Source organism: Euleptes europaea, chromosome 6 (assembly GCF_029931775.1).
Source record: "Euleptes europaea isolate rEulEur1 chromosome 6, rEulEur1.hap1, whole genome shotgun sequence".
Lineage (NCBI taxonomy): Eukaryota > Metazoa > Chordata > Lepidosauria > Squamata > Sphaerodactylidae > Euleptes > Euleptes europaea.
The window spans coordinates 75,774,288-75,794,493 of NC_079317.1; the positions used below are offsets into that span (position 1 = coordinate 75,774,288).

A 20,206-nucleotide genomic window follows, 5' to 3' on the forward strand; every position below is an offset into this window, starting at 1 on the left:
ACCGTATCAGTCCATCCAGAATCTATACATTATGAAAGGCGTTACATTTTGCTGGAATAAAAACATTTATATCCCAATCAAATTGAGCAACAGCTTGAAGAATGAAAAATATAACATGTTTTGCCTGTATTTGACTCACAGTTGTATATGGGAAGAGTACTCCCTTCTTTTGGCCCTGCAGTAAATTATCCTGAGATTCAATCAGAAATGCTATACAAAAGTTAGCAACAGTTGTTTTTCCTTTTAACGATATAAAGTCACATTTAAAAATAACTCCTTAATAACAGCTGTTGCTTGTATTGTGCTTAACTGGAAAAATGGACTGGATTCACTTCACAACCCAAGTAGTAAATTACAGTTGGATAATGATACAAAAATACAGTCTAAGATCATAGACATTATATATAATTGCTTGGAAAAAAGTAAAAAAAAAAAAAAACCTGGGTTATAAATTTTGGTTTTCCAATTATTTACAGTAAGAGCAACAGTTCTTGCTTTAAACGTATAGATATTTACCGCCCACATCCCTTGTTTACTATGAACATCAAAAGATGATTGTAAAAGTGCTTCCAGGTAAAAGGGACAGAACAGGCATGGTGTATGAAGCGTCCGTTTTAGTGCATGGATTGCAATAAAAGCCTTTCAGTCTTTAATTCTTGGGATGTTGTAGGCATAACGAACCAAAGGGAAGCCTCGGCTCTGATAGAAACAAGCACGTCCACAGGCCTGTACTTGGTCCGAACTGTCTGAGACAAAAGAATCCTCTTCATCTGCATAATCGGAATGGGCAGACTGAGTACCGCAATCGGACCAATAGCCATCTGGCCTTTGGCAAGGCACAACTGTCAGCGCTGGACAACTGTGGGACTTTATTAAGTGCTTACAGGGCACAGGCTTGGATATAAGAAGTGATTCACAGCATTCACACATGGTAAAATTACCCTGCAGATGTGTGTACATGCCGCAGTCATAGTAGAAATCCTGCGTCCCGCAGCCACCTTGCGTATTAACAGTGACTGTCCCGGTTCCGTTCTTCTTGGTAATATGCCACCGCAGTAATTTCCAGTCTTCCTTGAATTTGGGGTTGAAGAAGACGTACAAGACTGGATTCAGACAAGCAGGCAGAGGGAAAAATATCAGAGTGACAGATTTCATGATTTCAGGGCTGATAGAGATTGCAGTGATCAGCGGAGCGAATGAGAAAAAGGCAACAGGGCAGAAAAAGATGCAGTTAGTGAAGATCAGCCAAGCAACGTGTTTAATCATGCTGGCTTGTGAGTTCTCAGACAGGTCTTCCTTCTCCAAGGTGCAGTAAAGTTTGGTATAAATAATAGCCATTAGCAAAAAGGCTAATGAGTTTAGGAGTACCAGCGTAACTGTGAAGCCCAAGGATGGAGTTTCTCCAGTGGGAAAAGGCAGGCAGAGGGGCGATGCAGAGTATTCCCCTTTATGGAACAGCGGCAAACATCCTGCAATCAGCGCACACAGGACAGCAAAAACGGCAGCGATTCGAAACTGTTTTTGATGATTACTTTTACCCTTCTTAATTATTTCCTGGGCAGACAAGCTCCGTTCAATGGCGGCTAACATCAGGAAAAAAATGGCACTTTCCGAAGAGAAGATAGCCAAAAACCCAGCGACTTTGCAGCCACTGCCAGTCTCCCACCAAATGCCAAATTCAGCAAACCGTCCCCAGGAGACTGCATCCAGGAAAGTCAAAATGCCAGTATAGATCCCCATAAGCAAGTTAGACATAGAAATCAAGCCAATGAATAGTTTGGAAGAAGGCACTGAAACGCAAGAAGCAAATATAGTTAGCATGACAAGGATGTTGAAAGACAAGGCCACCAAAAAAATGAACCAGACTGTGAGGCGAATCATCCAGCTCCCTAGTAAGTATTCGCAAGGCTTGAAAGCACCTAATTTAAAAGAGAGAAAAAGAAAGAAACATATGTAATGCAGCAAATGACAAAGGACTGTTAGTCTAAACATTTTAGAATTACTGTAAAATGTATGCATTTTCTGAAAACAGGATTTAAGAACCCTAGTACACAGATCTACCTCTAGATCTGCAGCTAGAGCAATTTACTGACTACACACGAAGTGATAATTATCCCAATGATGGGAAACTTGAGCACATTTGTATCAACACAAGTAAAAATAAATCAGGCTGCAGGCTGCAATGACTATTCTACTGGTCAACTGATTGCCAGTTATAGAATTTACTACAAAGAAACAGCACTGGTGGTCCAATGTATATCAATGTAACAATATTTAAGGTTCAAATAATTTTTGTGTGTAAATAATAAATTCTTTATAGGTAAGTTTTCTTTGTTATGCAGTTGCTTTTTGTTACAGTAAAACATCAGCACTACAATGGATACACAAGTGACAGTTGAAAGTCCAATTAAATATGACAATGAAATTCACAATTGTGTCAGTCTACACAAGTTCATATACTCAATAAATGCACCATTGATACCACTGGATTCCAAGATGCCATGGGCTTCCGGTATCTATACCCATTTCACCTATTCAGGCTTCATCAATCCAAGAAATCCCTGGGTAGCTACAGGACAAGGTGCTTTTTCCAAACACGAGGAGTATACCTCACTTATTCAAATGGATGGCATAGTAAGAATATAAGCACAAGGAAATATATGTGCATTTAACCTGAAAGGATCTCTTTTTCCCCCTTTTTTTAAATGAGTTTGTATTCTGGGTATTATAAAAAGGAGCTGCTTACTCGTTTTTAGTCTTTTCATTTAGACTAGTTTTAAACTGGCCTCGGCTTACAGCCTGTTGTATACTTTGAATGTGTCTTCTGTGTGTTTCAGGAATCAAACATGGATCGGCTGTGAGCCCAGAGAAAGGGATCCATAAAAAAAAACCCATCAATGGTTATTGCAGAGATACATGTTGCATTTGTATCCTAATTTTTTACCTGGGCCCTCAGAGCAATTCATTGAATCACCAGGAAAAATCTAATTCATCTGCTCTGTCTGGCAGTGGTCTCCTTCTTGGAGGTCAAAAAGAAAATTTATCAATAAGGTATGTTATTAAGCCGTGCTGGATCAGACCAGCCGTTTAACTGGAGATGCCAGGTATGGGGCCTAGGACTTTCTGCATCCAAAGCAAATGTTCTACCACTGAGCAATCCCCACCAATTCTATAGAGCCACATGTATTCTGTTACTATTTAGAAAAAGAGTGTTTGTAAATAAGCACCATCTACAAGTAGTTTTAAACAAGGGAAATGATGGTTTGTTAAAAAAATAAATGCAACTAGGATTTCCAAGATGCAACAGAAGATTAATTGGCTCTACTTCTTCAAACTTTCTCAACACCTCAGATCCATGGGCTGGGCAAATGAACATGGAGAATGAATATGCCATGAGTCAGTGCCCAGAGAGGAGGTGGGACAGATGTTCAAGATGTTCAAGCGGAAGATAGGAAAGGCTAGTGACAAAACAAGGCAGGTGACAAACTTGAAAAATACAAGTGATTGTGTCCTGAGCTAAAGCCTGAATGACATTATTACCGTGAACCACCTCAGCTTTCAGAGTAACACCACATTGCGGGGAAGCTAAGCGGGGTCGGCTCTGGTTGGTACTTGGATTGGAGACCACCAACGAATACCATGATCGCCATGCAAAGGAAGGCAATGGAAAACCATCTCTGTTAGTCTCTTGCCTTGAAAACCATACGGGGTCGCCATAAGGTGGCTGCGTCTTTACACACACAATATATGCAAATCTAGTTTGATGTTTTTTAATACAGCTTTGGCTCTATTACCAAGTATTCGTGTTCCTTGACCCACATGACATTTCAAGTAGGTAATCAGGAGACTATTTGCCTCTCAAATTTTTATAACACCAAAGGTTTCACATCTCACTCAGAGATGGGGGAGAATGGAATGGGCAGTACTGGCTTGTATAGCCTTCCATACCACAGAAGCTACCTTGCATTCGCCCCCAAAAGACATGCTGGCTGTAGCCCTCAGCTGGAATTCACAGAGACGGCAGGAATTGAGATACCCAAACATGACAGTGATGTAAAAAAAGTAAACACAGAGCTTGAGGCAGGAAACATGTAAGCAGCTACTAACACCATTTATGGTACAATAGCCAGCAATTTTTTTCCCTGCAGGCAGCTTGTGGGTGATGGAGAAGCCTGTATGAAATTACTAGCCTGCTGCAGGAACAGGAAGACTAAGGAAAAGCAACTAACATGATGATGCCAATGTGAAGAAAGCAGGGAAGAGGCAGCTAGGACAGTAGGAGTGAGCCCAATATATCTTTAAACAATCTTTAAACCTTACAAGCTGCATTGGCACTTTTAAAACCAGTATTTTAATATACTTTCCTGTAATAGCTGTAGAAATTGACAGTGTACTGACTTCAAACCCCACACCCCAGTCCTGTTTTTGTATTACTGCATCATACCTCGTGAAGACTGCCCTCTTCATCAGATCTGTGGATTCTGTTCACTATCCAAACAAGACTTATAATGCAAAACAAAGTTTGTTGCTTAGAGCATTAACCCATGGGCCCATTTACCTGTTGTGGGGGTACAATGTATTATTGTCTGACCCAGTTCTTCATTATCATCACTGATTAGTTCATCTGCATCTGCCGCACCTAAATAAAAATGGCAGAAGATCAGGCCTGGAGAAACACTAAAATATGAAACTACTTGATGATGTTTTACCTAAAAATACAGCCTAGTAAATGGCCCTTTGCCTTCATATTAAACTATCTCAAGGGATTATTTAGGGTTGCCAGTCTCCAGGTGGTGGCTGGAGATCTCCCACTATTCCATCTGATCTCCAGGCGACTGAGATCAGTTCAACTGGAGAAAATGGCCACTTTGGAAGGTGAACTCTACGGCATTATACCCCATTGAAGTCCCTCCTCTCCCCAAACCCCACCCTCCTCAAGCTCCACCCCCTGAATCTCCAGGTATTTCCCAACCCAGAGTTGGGAACCCTAGGACTATTCTACTTAGGAGATCAAGATAAAACCCTGAAGAGCCCTTTTAAGCAGCACTTCTAATTCTCAGTGCCTTGCTTCAGAAATCATGCAGGAGTCACTGGAAAAGACAACAGTGTTAGGTAAAGTTGAAGGCAGCAGGAAAAAAGGAAGGCCCAACTTGTGATGGATTGACTCTATAAAGGAAGCCACGGCCCTCAGTTTGCAAGACCTGAGCAAGACTGTTAATGATAGGACATTTTGGAGGACATTGATTCATAAAGTAACCATGAGTTGGAAGCAACTTGAAGGCTCTTAACATACACACAATTAAATTAACAATGGTTAGCTGCTTGTTAGTAGAAAGGGATGAGTTCAAACAATGGAAAGGTAGTTTCAAGTGGGGTAGCTATGTAAGGTTATTGTAGCAAAACATAACAGAAGTACAGTGGCACCTTACAGATGAACACCTTTTGTTCAAATGAAAGCTCATATTAGAATAATTCTTTAGACCCAATAGGAGAAAGAAAACCTTTTAGCTCAGTTTTACAGAAAATTACAGAAAGGGAGTAGAAAAGGGAGGGAGAAAGGGATGGGTTGAGTAGAGAAGCCTGGTATAGTAAATCAAGTGAAATTCTGTATGTCGGGACTTGAACCTTGGGTAGTTTAATGGATGATGGGAGAGGTCAGAGGTTCTGGCCTCTCACGTGTGGCAAAATAAACAGAAGTACAATAAAGTGGGGTAAATGCACTAGTTAAGAAAGTGGTAGTTTGAAGCATAAGAAAATGGGCCAACTTCACTAGAAGGGTTATGCTGTGATACAATATGTTAAGAACCATATATGAAGCCTGGATCTGAAATTGGTTATTAACCACAATTAAGTCTTAACTATGGTTTCATGCGACATACAAAATGCAGACGTCATGGCTTGCCTCCCACCAATATTTCTCGCATTCCTGGGGCTGTAGAGATGACTGGCAAGATGAGCTCAAAATTAAGACCTTTCACCATCTCTCACTAGCAGTCCCTTGCTCAGCTGCTAGAACTTCTCTCTGTTAAAGGTCCAGGAATGTGAGCATGCTCCTTTCTTTCACCAAGTCCAATGCAGCAATAGAGGTTGCTTTGCTTGTTCATCATTTCATTGTCCCAAGCAGGGTGGTGGTGGGGCAGGTGTGGGAGGTGGGTTACCCATGATGAAGTAGATTTGGGGAGCATGTGTCTCCCCCTCACCTGTGTCACTACTGACAAGGTCAAGTCTGCAAGTCCGGAGGCAGGTGGAGTAGCACAGGCTTAGGTCTGGAAGGCACACACCTTCTCCCCATCACCCATAACACTGCCAGCAGGATCTGGGAAGCCCATCACCACCACCACCACCCAGACCTAACTTGCTGCCATAGCAGCAGAATAAGGTTGCTTATTTTGGGAGGAAACTTGGGAGTGTTCTGTTGGACCATTGCATGTTTGTGTGTTGAAAAGGGTGTAGTTTTATGCGATTGTGTTCTGATTTGGTGTGAGCAAAGTGTTAATGCTAGAAGCCACACAACTTGACTGGGACAGGATGTGTGGCTCTATGGCCTTACAGTAATGCTGGCCAGTTGAAAGTTAAGTTGACAACATAGTGAAGCTTTCCTTTAGCCGGGTGATGCAATCAACTGAGAAAAGAGCCAGGGCTTTATAGGAGAGAGGGAGAAGAGAGAGAAAATTCCAAAACCAGGGTTTGTAAAGGCAAACTAGGATTCAGCAATCACCTATAGACCTAATTTCACAAATGTGTAGAATAAGCATAGTTTTGCATTATTTCTGAAAGGAGCCAGTGTGTAAATAATCTGTGGGACAATTCAAAATATGTTGCATGGAGTCATGTAACCGATTTCTCCCACAATGGGGAATACAACAGCTCATCCATAACACATGAGAAGCAGCCATGTTCTCCAATTCCAGATATGCCTAGAGGGAGCTTACATTTGTGTAAAAGGCTGTGTGCTTTCTGAGAACACTCTTTTTTCCCAATTAAGCACTTACCACGGTCATGAGCAACTGGCAGACTTTGATCTTGGTGGTTGGAGTCTTCTGTATTCAGGGTTAAATAAGAATCACAGCCCCAGAATGCACAGCACTGGTAGGCGTAGGGAACAGACAGCGATCTGAAGATTCAAAGAAACAGGAGGTCGTAACTGACAGCTTTTCTGCTTTTTTTAAAAAAGCAGCATTATTTCTGAAGTTTAGAACTTGCTTCTCCTTATGAAAGTCCTCCTAATAAAGAAATTAGCTATGAGATTTCCTAAAGAATAGGTTTTAAGCTAGCAAGAGAAGTTCTGAATGTCTAAACAACTGCATTGTGTACCTGGTATTTGTGTCAGTTCTGAGATTTTTTAAAAAAAGAGTTCTTTGGTTGAAGTCCAAGGTTATTTTAAAGCACTGCCATCTTAAGGCAAAGAAGATTTTAAGAGCAATCATGCTATTACCTGTGTGCACTAAAATGAAAACTCATCAAGTTGCCTGAAGAGTAGTGCTGTTGCACAAGTGAATTCCCATGCAAGTGCTAAGTACACACCTGTCATTCTCATTGTTTGCTTTGTTTATATGAACTCTCTCAAGCTGCAAGGCTGGATTTCCTGCTCTGTATCCTTCCCTTAACGCACTCCAGGACATGCCAGAAAGTCTCATTCATCCAGAAGAAGGGGCCAAACACATTTTTATTCTATTTATATCCCACCACATGGCCATAAAAAGGCCCTCGGGGTTCATTACTGCAATAAAAGTTCCTCTGTGCTGATGTTTTTTAATATAATAAAACACACACACACACACACACACACATATATAATATATTTTGGGGTGTTACTTAGTTGAAAGGTTTATGGGTATTTGCCATTGTTTTCGGTTGTGAAATAACCATAAACAACTAAGTAAAGCACACCACAATTAAAACTATCAACCACCATGATGCAGAAAAATCAGATACCAGGTCAGCTCAACCCGGAATCTGTCACATTCTCGAGGTTAAATATTTACAGTCACTTTCCTTCTGGAATGAGGAGGAAAGGGGGCGGGGAGAGATGCAAACGAGTATGAGAAGTCACTTTAAATATGGGGGGGAGGGTGAAGAGATGTTTTTAAAAGTTATTTTTAAAACAATGATGAACAACAGATTCTGACAAGTCTGAGAGGTCAAAGTAGCTGTGATGTCCGAAACCGACATACCTCCACCAATCAACCTGTTCTCTAAATATCTGCCTCTCAAGAAGCATTCTTTCCCACTTCTACAAAACTATAACTGAGGCACCTAATTGGATTAGAAACTATATACAGATATGCTAAATATTTAATTTAAAAGCTGCTGTATTGAAGCTGCATAAAAAAAACTTTTTTTTTTATTCTTGGGCTTGCATGCTCTCTCCCCCAGTGCAAAAAGATGCAACTAATTCCTAGTTCGCAAAACCTTTGATCCAATTTAATTAACCCTCTTGGAGTTGGCAAAGGTGCTCTCAGATGTCCCAATGAAGACCCCCAGGCTGATTGTTTTAAGTGACTTCAGCATTCATGCTGACTGCTCCTCTCTAGGGCTGGCCCAAGATTTTATAGCCTCGTTGACAGCTCTGGGCCTCTCAAATCATGACGGGACCAACCCATGAAAAAGGTGATACCTTAGACTTGATTTATTTTGCTCTGAGCCTCTGAATGGAGCTGTTATTTCAGGGTTAGAGATTCGGCCTGAACCATGGTCTGACCACTATCTACTGAAGGCAAGGGTGACTATGACACCGACACCCCAGAAAAAAAGGGGCCCAGTTAAAACGATCCTCCCTCAGAGGCTTATGGATACTTCAGGGTTCCAAAATGCCCTGGGAGTTTGGGATTCCATTCACTTGCCCTGTTGAGGCAGCAGTGGAAACTTGGAACATGAAGTTCCTCGGTGCCATTGACAAGATTGCTCCTTGCTGGCCTCTCCCACCCTTCAGGTCAAAGCCAGCCCCATGGCCTACTGCAGAACTGGGTGACCTAAAGAGGGCAGGAAGATGTGTAGAAAGACGATGGTGGGAAACTTGCTGAATCTTGACAGAGCATGCTACAGAGCACATTAGAAAATTTATGAACAAATGAAATAGCACTGGCCTCAGTACCGATCCCTGTGGGACCCCACAGCTTACTGCCCTCCATTGTCAGACCTATTTATTCCTACTCTTTGTTTCCTGTCATTTTTTAATCCATAAGAGAACCTGCCCTCTTATCCCATGACTGCTAAGTTTACTCTGGAGTCTTTGGTGAGGTACCTTGTCAAAAGCCTTTTGAAAGTCCAAGTAAATATCTACTGGGTCACAGTTGTCTACATGCTTGTTCATTTTCTCAAAGAACTCCAAAAGGTTGGTGAGGCAGGACTTCCCTTTGCAGAAGCCATGGTGATTTTCCTCAGCAGGATTTATTTCTCTAAGCACCTAATAACTTTATCTTTGATTGCAGTTTCTATTTATTTGCTTGGGACAGAAGATAGGCAGACTGGCCTGTAATTTCCTGGTTCCCCTCTGGACCCCTTTTTTAAAAAAATTGGTGTAACATTTGCTACTCTCCTATATTCTGGTACAGTGGCTGAATTTAGTGATAATTGATCTACTAACCCATATATGTAACCTATCTCATTTTTGAGTTCCCTAAGAACTCTTGGGTGTATGAAAACAGATCCAGCAGACTTATCAGTTTGTTGTGACGTCCTTATCAAATTGAGATCTCTTTCCCTGTAACCAGGATTCTCAACCATGGTTTAATCCTGGTTTAGAATCATGATTACCGGGGGGACGGACAGATGGGAACACCACCATGTTAAGATGCCTACATCAAGACATCACAAGGGAGTTAAATTTTGTATGTCATATTATGTGGAACAGGCCCGTAGCCTAGATTGGTCACATATTTTCAAGTACAAATATTAATTCTTCCCACAGAGGGTATAGCTTCAGCTCTTAAAGACAAGGATAGGAGAGTTGGCCAGACTGAATGGGAGGAATGTTATAAAACAACAAGACACAAGGGCAGGAATGAGCTTTTCGGCACATAAATGCATATTTCAATTTGGGCTTATTCTCTGCCCACTTAACAAACCAAAAAACAGAACAGAAGCTGTACTACAGCCTCAGCAGAAAGGGTGTTCTAGTGATAAGTCTGGCAAAGATAGATTTTTCTGCCCCACAAGTAAAATCTAGAATACTGCTTTAGCTGCCAGAGTTTTCAGCATGGCAGGTAATAACAGCATGGTACGATGAGTACTGCCTGCTACTGTAAGAACAAACAGACAGGAAACTGGCAATCTTAAATGAATTAACCTGATTTGGGGGAAATTTAGTCCACATAAATGCTACCGTATATTAAAAAAACTCAGGCAGTCTAATTTAGTTACTGACTTGACTTACCTAAGCTTCACAAAATCCTTTGCTGCCAAGGCTTCTCTCAGTTCAGTATTGCCTACAAGTTTAAGCTGGTTTAACCCACTCAGGCCTTCAGTTGGAAATGAAGTCAATGTATTGAAACTTAAGTCTCTAAAAAGATTGGTGGAAGGAAAAAAAAAGAGTGTAACAGAAATACTTGTGTAAGTTTGCAGAATATTAAAAACTTGAACATGCCTATCTAAAAATGTAGAGGCAGTCAGACATTCCATTTGTTGGATGAAGGGAATGCTCTGCTGTCCTGCAGGCAGCATTACACAATCATCTTCTTCGCTGCTCGTTCAATCTGGACTCCACCCTTCCTCCTAGGAGTTCAGGACAGCATGTGATGGATTATCCCATTTTATCTTCAAAACCATCCTTGGGGTAATTTAGGTTTAGAGATAATGAGCTGGCCAAGGCCTTTCGCTCAGTCTCAAGACTAAGCAGGGATTTGAATTTGGGTAATCTCTGCCCCCCCCACACAAATTCTGTCCACCACACTATTCTATCTTCTAGATGTTCCTACCGCCAGTGCGACTGTACAACTCAGGACCAGCCATTATCTTTCACAGAAAAAGAAGATAGCCATTAACCATCCCATTCTTGCAAGTTCCCAAGGGCACGGCTATTGTCACCCAAACCTAATTGCTAGTGCCAGTCTGGCAAAGCATTTAACTGCTCAATGCAATGGTTTTACTAACCAAAGCAGTCACTAAACAGTGTGTGTGTGTGTGGGGGGGGGGGTAATACTAGAAGAACCAGACACAGACGTATTCTCCATGTCTCAAGGTGGCTAAGCCATTAAAGACCCCATGATGATGATGGCTTGGAAAGTTCCATGAAAGCAGCTACAGAAGAAACAGGAATCAAAGCTTTCTGTCCCCTCTTCTCCTGATCCCATGCAAAGGTGGGAGATATACAATTTTTCCAAAAAGATGGCATTCTCATAATGCGTGGACTGGAACATTCATCTCACTGTGTGGAGTTACATCCATCTCTGCATCCTCTGCACATGACCTGGAAGGGAAGCTGAGGAAAAGATTGTCCTGTTTCACATTATTTTACTTTTTTGGCTTATATCATTTCCCTGCTAAAATGCAGCAATCGTGCGGCAAGAGTGTGTTATTTTTGCTTTCTCCATATGTACACTGGGCGTTAAGAGCCCCGTGACGCAGAGTGGTAAGCTGAAGTACTGCAGTCCGAGCTCTGCTCACAACCTGAGTTCGATCCCGACGGAAGTCGGTTTCAGGTAGTTGGCTCAAGGTTGACTCAACCTTCCATCCTTCCAAGGTTGGTAAAATGAGGACCCAGCTTGCTGAGGGTAAAGGGAAGATGACTGGGGAAGGCAATGGCAAACCACTCCGTAAAACAAAGTCTGTCTAGAAAACGTTGGGATGTGACATCACCCCATGGGTCAGGAATGACCCGGTGCTTGCACAGGGGACCTTTACCTTTACACTGGGTGTTGATTTAAAAAAAATTGAATTCAAGGAAACAGGACAGAGATTTTGAGAAGGAAAATGCTACTATGAAAGAATTGCTTTCTATGCCAAACGGCATACTTACAGATTGGTAATAGCATCAAGCGAAGTAAATGCTGCCGGGTAGACCCGGTGGATCAAATTTCTGCTGAGATCACTGCAATTTTAAGAAGGACCATTGTGTTAATGATTTATATCAACACTTCCAAGAGACCATTGTTTGCAGCTCCGTTATTACATTATGCTTCAGGTCACACAAAGCTTGTGACAAACATGTAACCAACTTGCAGCTTAACTGCATTTACAATGTCACTATGACAATTTTCTTTAAACTGTTCATGCCAGGAAAATCTGAGTGAACGGCATGACCATTTGGTGCAAGGCTACAAGGCTCTACTCGATTTCTTTTCTCTAGGACAGCACCTTGTCTGCATTGGATTCAAATTTACTTTCGAAACTTGTGCAGGGGTATGCACAACCATTTACAGCAGGACACAGACAACTGCAACTGAGAAAAGAATGTAAAAAGGCCATGACACCTTGGTGTGCATGCGGAGCAGGCATTGCAATGGACTCCCCCCCCCCCGTTGTGTTCAGTTACTTCTGCAAGACACATTAAATTAACACAAGGCTAAGGTTCAATCCAGTTCTATGGGATCTCAGGTGAACACAGAGGTTCTCAAAGCATATGCTACTGGCTTAGCAGGACTACAAGGCAGTAGTTTTAACGTGCTGTGAAAAAGAAGAAGAGTTGGTTTTTATATGCCGACTTTCTCTACCACTTAAGGCAGAATCAAACCAGCTTACAATCACCTTCCCTTCCCCTTCCCACAACAGACACCCTGTGAGGTAGGTGGGGCTGAGAGAGCTGTGACTAGACCGAGGTCACCCAGCTGGCTTCATGTATAGGAGTGGGGAAACCAACCCGGTTGTCCAGATTAGAGTCCACTGCTCCAAACCACCGCTCTTAACTACTACACCACGCTGGCTACACTGTCTTATGCTGATATACATATAAGACGCCTGATTAGTTATGCAAAATTCACTTCCTCAGCTACTGTTTTAGAAGGTGTAGCACACGTGGGCTTTGTAATATATTTCAATCCACCACTTGCCTGCTCTGACTAAGGGTATAATATGGTGGGGGCTGGCTCAAAACTTGCACACATGCCAAAGTTTGTCGAAACATGAACGTTTATAATCAATGTCTACTGTTTTGACTGATTACTGATTTTTATTTTTAAATTTTGTAAGCCACCCTGAGTGCCTTCACAGCAGAAGAATGGCAGCCAAAACATCAAACCACCTTAAATAAATAGAAGACATTTGTGCATGTGCAGATTGTCGATATGCACACAACATGAACTGTGACTCCTCCCTCTGGTCAGGCAGTCAATGGTGGAAGTCTGCCATCCTCTGCAAGGCCCATCAAGGGCAGAAAGCAGCAGTAGTTTTCTCAGTGCAACTAAAGCTTAGATGTATTGGATGTTGCACCTAGGTTTTCTTAGAGAGTCAGTTCAGCTACCTGGTCAGATTTCAGACCACTCCAAAGTGTTAGCTCCCTGCCTGGCCCAACCCTAGACCACAACAAGGAAGCACTTAGGAAGAAAAATTCACATACATTTTTTATTTAAATATGGATATATTTTTTCTAAGCAAGTTGCCTGTGCACGTATACATGTTCATGGACATGTTCATGGAGGAGAGGGGTACTCATGGCTACTAGTCAAAATGGATACTAGTCATGATGCATACCTATTCTCTCCAGGATCAGAGGAGCATGCCTATTATATTAGGTGCTTTGAAACAAAGGCAGAAAATGCTGCTGCAGTCGTCTTGTTTGTGGGCTTCCTAGAGGCACCTGGTTGGCCACTGGGTGAACAGAATGCTGGATTTGATGGGCCTTGGTCTGATCCAGCATGACCTTTCTTATGTTCTTATGTATATGTATATTCACACACTTATAATGGAGATATTTATGTAAATAATACAGGTTTTTTTTTCAGTGTATGGTTTCCAAGTTGTAAAATTAATAACATTAAAACTACACATAGAAGGGTGGATCCAGAACAGCGACTGTATGAAATCTATTAAATAGTGTTCTAGGAGCAGTGAAATCCATGCTGCAGCCTGGCATCCTTTGTTCCCAATTAGACCTTTTGCCAAAAAACGTACAGCACCTCATAAAAAGGTGTAAATATTCTCTATTTCGCCCTTCTTGGTCTTGTCCTTCATCATCATAAATAACCTTTCCCTTTTTCTGCCTCTCTAGGGTGAAGTTGTACTAACTTTCTCAGTGCATCACTTCACACAGAAACCATTTAATTGTAAAAATTTATATGCTTTTTCCTAATTCATGGTTAGAGCAGCATACAAAATAGATGAAATTATACATCATAATCAACGTCTCTTTGAAGATTTTTTTTTAAGTGACAAGGTGGGGTAAAAACTAAAAAAACTAATTTGTTTTTGTCTACCAATTTTTAAGCAGAAGCCAATTTTTGGCACTTCATGAATTCAAAATCTTACTGCTACACCCCATTTGGCATAACGTTTTGGCACACACCATTTAGTTGATTAGTGTTTGGGTGTGTAATGTGTTTAACTGTAGGCTGGGAATGCTATAGTGAGCAGGAAATACCTGAAGGGGGTGCTGGTACAGGGAGGAGAAAAAAATGAAAGGCTAAACAGTGAGGAGGGCTGATCTGGAGATAGCCTAGGAAAGATAGCCAGTTTACAGATGACAGCTTCCTTTTGGTTAAAAGTACCTAAGCTGCAAACACAGGTGTTGGCTTTCAACCTCTCCCTTAAACCAACACATTTTTAAGGAGAATATACTTACAGAGTACGCAGAGAAGTTAGACCCTGGAATACATCTTCTTTGATTTCCTCAATTTCATTATGCTGCAAATATCTGAAATGTGACATGGACATTTCAGACATGAAATGACATAGTATTCTATCATGTGAGAACAAACCCTACATCAACTGTGTTAGCTACTGAAGAAGTTGAGGGGAAAAAAACACCTGAAGGTATCTGAAGAACCGAGCTGCAACTCACAAAAGCTCATACCCTGCAAGAAATTTTATTAGTCTTTAAGGTGCTTTAAGGTGAGAAGGAGTTCAGCGGAAATGATCGGAGGTAAACTAGAGGTAAACCAGTCTGTTTTCTACTCCCAAGCTCAAAAAAGATGGCAAGACTCATCGTAGAAAGCATGGGAAGGTATCACTTATATAACTCTAACACCACCACTTAAAAACTAAAACCAACAACTGCACGCATATTGAGATGACAGACGGAAGATGGAAGGTTAAGACTGAAGGACTAGGTGAGTACAGCAATAGAAGACCAAGACCTAGATGTTGCATCAGGCAGGTAGCAAGAGAGGCAAAGATGACATGAGTGCAATCTCATTCTGAAATACGGGCTACAAGTTGCAGACAAACTCTGGTGTCTCTTCGTTTGTGGGACAGATATGGGGATCAGATTCATTTGTGGTTGTGGTTGTTTTTAACTTACATTTCTTCCAAGGAACTGCAGCCTTGAAAACTTGGAAGCTGTTTTATGTTGTTATAAGACAAGTCCCTTGAAAGGCAATGAGAAAGGGAGTTAATTTTACTGTTTTAGATGAAGATTACTGATTCCGATTCAGGTTCATAAATACAAAAGCACACCCCCACACACATACAATCTATTTTTGCCTAGCAGTTTTTCCCAAGAAGCAGAGGCATTTGAGGCATCTGTATGACAATTTCCCCCACACATTCCTTCTCTCAGCCTCCCATGGCTGCTGTTCCCCCATCCTGTGCCACTGTAGAGCTTGCAGGGTTTTTTTTTAAATCAGTTATTGACAAATCACTATCATGTGGCAGATAGGGGCTGTGGCTCAGAGGTAGTGTCTGCTTGGCATGTAGTTGATCCCATATTCAATCCCCGGCATCTCCAGCTAAAAGGATCAGGCAGTAGGTGATGTGAAAAACCTCTATTGGAAATTCTGGAAACCCACTGCCAGTCAGAGCACAAAATACCGACAGTGGTGGTTTGATCATGAGTTTAACTTTATTTATAGTCATATAATCATAGAGTTGGAAGGGACCACCAGGGTCATCTAATCCAACCCCCTGCACAATGCAGGAAATTAACAACTACCTCCCCCCACATCCCCAGTGACCCCAACCCTCCCCCCGCCATGCAGGATCCCACAATCAAAGCACTCCCGACAGATGGCCATCTAGCCTCTGCTTAAAGACCTCCAAAGACGGGGACTCCACACCCTCTGAGGCAGCGCATTCCACCATCAAACAGCCCTCACAGTCAGAAAGTTCTTCCTAATGTTAGGTGGAATCGCTTTTCTATTAGTTAAAATCCATTACTCCATGTCCTACTCTCTGGAGCAACAGAGAACAAGCTAGTTCCCTCATCAACATGACATCCCTTCAAAAATTTAAACATGGCTAGCATGTCTCCCCTCAACCTTCTTTTCTCCAAACTAAACAAACCCAACTCCCTAAGTCTCTCCTCATAGGGCATGGATTCCAGACCTTTGACCATTCTGGTCGCCCTCCTCTGGACACACTCCAACTTGTCAACATCCTTCTTAAATTGTGGAGACCAAAACTGGACACATTATTCCAAGTGAGGTCTGACCAATGCAGACTATAATGATCTGCCGATTAGTTTTTGTTTGTTACAAAAAGTAATTATCTATCCTTTTTCAATGAGGAGCTATACTTTTTATAAAAAGTAAAAACTGGACACTCAGAGGAACTAGAAAATAGATCATTATAATTATAATGCTATAGAGATATGTAAACTGCCTTTTTTTCTTTTTAGAAACCACTCCACTGGAGGAGGGGCATACAGCTGCAGGGGGACTGAGGAAGGAATATGGTGCAGATGTGGGAGGGGAACCCACTAACAGAAGTTGCATAATTGTTGCAGACTGGAGAAAGAAGTAGGAAACATTCAGTTAAAAAGACATATTCCAGAGGTCATCAGCACATTAACCAGGTGTTTCCCATTTCAAGTTTCCTGGCAAAAGGTAACGTCATTGGGATGGTGTTTCCTGCAGCCTAGAGCTACATGGACCAGTCCAAGAACACTCACTCGTTGAGAGGAAAAGCATCATGGTGGAAATGACCGGCCTGTATATCATTTTTAAATTGACATGACTTTTGAAACTCACTAAGCAAGCTCAGCCAGCACAGGTAGAATACTGGGCTCTTTATATCCCAGGAAAAAACCAAAGCAACACATTACCCCAAGCAGAGGTCTATCTTCTGTTGCAATAACATTAAAAATATCTGAAACCGAGCATACATTTATAATACAAGAAGAATTTGAAGGTTTCTACTTACAAAGTTCGAAGTATCTTTTGCTCTTGGCAGAGATCAATGGGAATGCTGTTAATTTTGGTGCCTGTAAAAGTCCTGTTTTATAAAACATAAGCATTCTATTGAATATTGATCAAACCACATCAGCCGAATTAGTATTTAACCAATCTAGAATGTTGGGAATCTCTTGGACAGTACAAAGGTCCCTTTCTAGTTTAAGTGTGCCCTAGGAGCACTGACTTGTCAGAATCTAAAACAGTCACAGGGCAATTTCCCCCCTCAGCTTTAGCCAGAACAATGCATACATTTCACAATAGTAGAAAGAACTCCCCTGCCTTTACGGAACTCATTAAATTTGGGGGCACAAGGTAAAGGTAACAAAATCAGATCTTGCAATCTTACAACAAAAATGTTTTTCAGTGGTAGTAATTCTTCCCTTAAAAGTGTCCGCAGAGGGAAGTATTTGTCTTAGCTTATGTTTTTTTTACTTGAAGAACTCAATACAAGATACTCACAGACTCTCCAGATTAGTGGTCCCTGTTAAGTTAGGAAATGACTGTACCATGCTGGCCCCACGAATGACCCTACAGAAGAAACAGAAAAAAGGAACACAAATATGCCTTACTGGTGGAAGGATAGACAAGTGTTAAGGAAAGGAGGTTTTCATTAGAGGTCTATATAGATCTAATTCTTTTTTTTCCTCCACTGAGATTTACGTATGCCAGATTTTAAGGATATTTGGATTACACCTTAAAGTAAAACATGCTTAATAAAAATACTGCAGAATGTGAAAGATTGCTCAATGTGTTTGTTATTTGCTGAGGATGTTTGGAATTTGGAGTCCTGCTAATACGCTAATATTCCACAGATGGTACTATGGTTCGTTTCCAGGGTTTCTTCAACTCCCCCTCATCAAAGTCAAGTCACTGAATAAGAAATGTGTGAACGTAGTGTCTTACATGTATTTTAATTTTATGCAGGACCTATTACAGCCGTTGTAGGTAACTAACAATGGACTCAAAAAGATAAACTTATCTATTATTTTTCAATATATGGGACAGAGAACAACCTACGACAACACCATAGTGCTTCTAGAAAACTATAACAGCATTTTTATACTGGTTGTTTCCAAGTAAAACACCCAAATCTCTTACTCTAGGATTAAGTGAAACAGTGAGAATATTCTAATCAAGTTGGAGTCATCCTGAGGTACAGTTAACACATTGTGAATGAAACACATTATGAGTTCAGTAAAGATTCAGAAGAGTTTATTTTTTATCAAACCTTCCAGCCTTATAGTTTTAAAAGATCTGTGCACTTAGAAGAGCTTACATAAACACATAAAAATATATGACCCATTAGCTTCTTCTGGGTATTGCAAGAGAAAACCCCACAATAAGGAAAAGAAGGCAAGCTTCACAAGAAAGCACAGGAAAAACAACAGAGAGGGCACCTAATTATGCTGGTTTTTTTAAACTGCTTTTATTACGAGGCTGCTACAAAATATACTGTTATCACTTGTATTTTAATTATATATATATTACTGTTGCTGTATTAGTATGTAATTATTTTCTGCTGGTAATTTTAGTAGTTTATTGTTTTCATTGTTTGAAAGCACCTTTAGCAGACTGGAAGAAATGAAAATGATTAAAATAAATACGATTTTAAAATCTATTAAGAAGAGTGGTGTATTGACAGTGGAGTTACAATAAGAAAGTCAAATAAAGTAAGGGAAAGGACACTCAGAGCCAAAAATGTGAGGGTAGGTGTGTGTGTGTGTAAAGTGCCATTAAGTCGCAGCCGACTTATGGTGACCCCTTTTAGGGTTTTCATGGCAAGAGACTAACAGGTGGTTTGCCAGTGCCTTCCTCTGCACAGCAACCCTGGTATTCCTTGGTGGTCTCCCATCCAAATGCTAACCAGGGCTGACCCTGCTTAGCTTCTGAGATCTGACGAGATCAGGCTAGCCTGGGCCATCCAGGTCAGGGCAGGGTAGGTGTAGTGATTGTAATTTAGAGACCCATCCTTATAGGAACAGAGTGGATGGTCTTACTGTGCTTGATTTTAAATTTGCTTTGGCCATTGTTTAATCACAATTTATACATTCACAGAGTGCTCTTGTCATTTTTTTCTGGTTTTACAAGAGTGAACAAAACACATAGTAGCTTCCCCATAATGATTTCCTTATTGACAACTAAGCCAACTGGAAACCTGGAACCATGCTTCAGGCTTGCTCTCCTCAAGAATTAACTAGCCATAGTTATGAGAACATAACAAACCTGAGATCCTAAGCATATTTACTTGAATACCAAGCAAATATATGTGTTTAGGATTGGGTGCCAGGCCTAATACAATTAAGGTTTTTATAGTTAATATATCATGGAGGAGCTAGAGTACAAAATATTTTAGACGTCTTTGTATAAGTACTTACAATGAATGCAAATCTGATAAATTCTGAAAAGCTGAGTTCCCAACTAAGGACAAAGGATTATCATACAGATGTCTGAAAAACAAAAATTACAGACAAGTTGTCTCAGTCCACAGAATTACTTTTGGATCCATTAATCCAGAACTGAAAGTACATTTCACAAAAACTTACATAGTTCTTAGAAGTGGGTTTCCAACAAATGCACTGTCCGGGATCATGGAGATGTAATTACTGTGAAATCCTCTTTAGGAAAAGACAGAAAACATTATTGTTAAATGCAATATTTAATAGAGTGTCAAACTCTATGAAAAATGAAGTGTTGCCGCAATCACAGGAATATGGGGGAGGGCATAGGGCACTATTTAAGATACCAGTTCAATCAAAGGCACCACTGCATAATTATGGGAGCCCAGAAAGGCCCTGAGAGAGAACGACACAGAGAGCGACACACACACAGAGAGAGAGAGAGAGGACACAACTCCTCTTTGAATTTAATTCATTTTAGATCCCCAAATACTGCAGCATAATATTCCCTAATCTACTGTTAATTTATTTTCATGAAATATAAAAATA

The 20,206-nt window shown here is 40.9% G+C and overlaps 1 protein-coding gene across 1 annotated transcript in view; it reads right to left on the reverse strand.

Annotated features, from left to right (window-relative positions):
* Positions 1-430: 430 nt before the first annotated feature.
* Positions 431-20,206, reverse strand: part of LGR4 (leucine rich repeat containing G protein-coupled receptor 4) — a 98,426-nt gene continuing 78,650 nt past the window's right edge. Inside the window, exons 8-18 of the mRNA XM_056851333.1 lie at positions 19,805-19,876; positions 19,637-19,708; positions 17,721-17,789; positions 17,230-17,301; positions 15,392-15,457; positions 14,714-14,785; positions 11,957-12,028; positions 10,376-10,501; positions 6,993-7,114; positions 4,559-4,639; positions 431-1,919 (exon numbers count right to left, since the gene is read on the reverse strand). Of these exons, the coding sequence (XP_056707311.1) occupies positions 643-1,919; positions 4,559-4,639; positions 6,993-7,114; positions 10,376-10,501; positions 11,957-12,028; positions 14,714-14,785; positions 15,392-15,457; positions 17,230-17,301; positions 17,721-17,789; positions 19,637-19,708; positions 19,805-19,876 (2,101 nt within the window). The 3' untranslated portion in view covers positions 431-642. The remainder of the gene's footprint in view (positions 1,920-4,558; positions 4,640-6,992; positions 7,115-10,375; positions 10,502-11,956; positions 12,029-14,713; positions 14,786-15,391; positions 15,458-17,229; positions 17,302-17,720; positions 17,790-19,636; positions 19,709-19,804; positions 19,877-20,206) is intronic.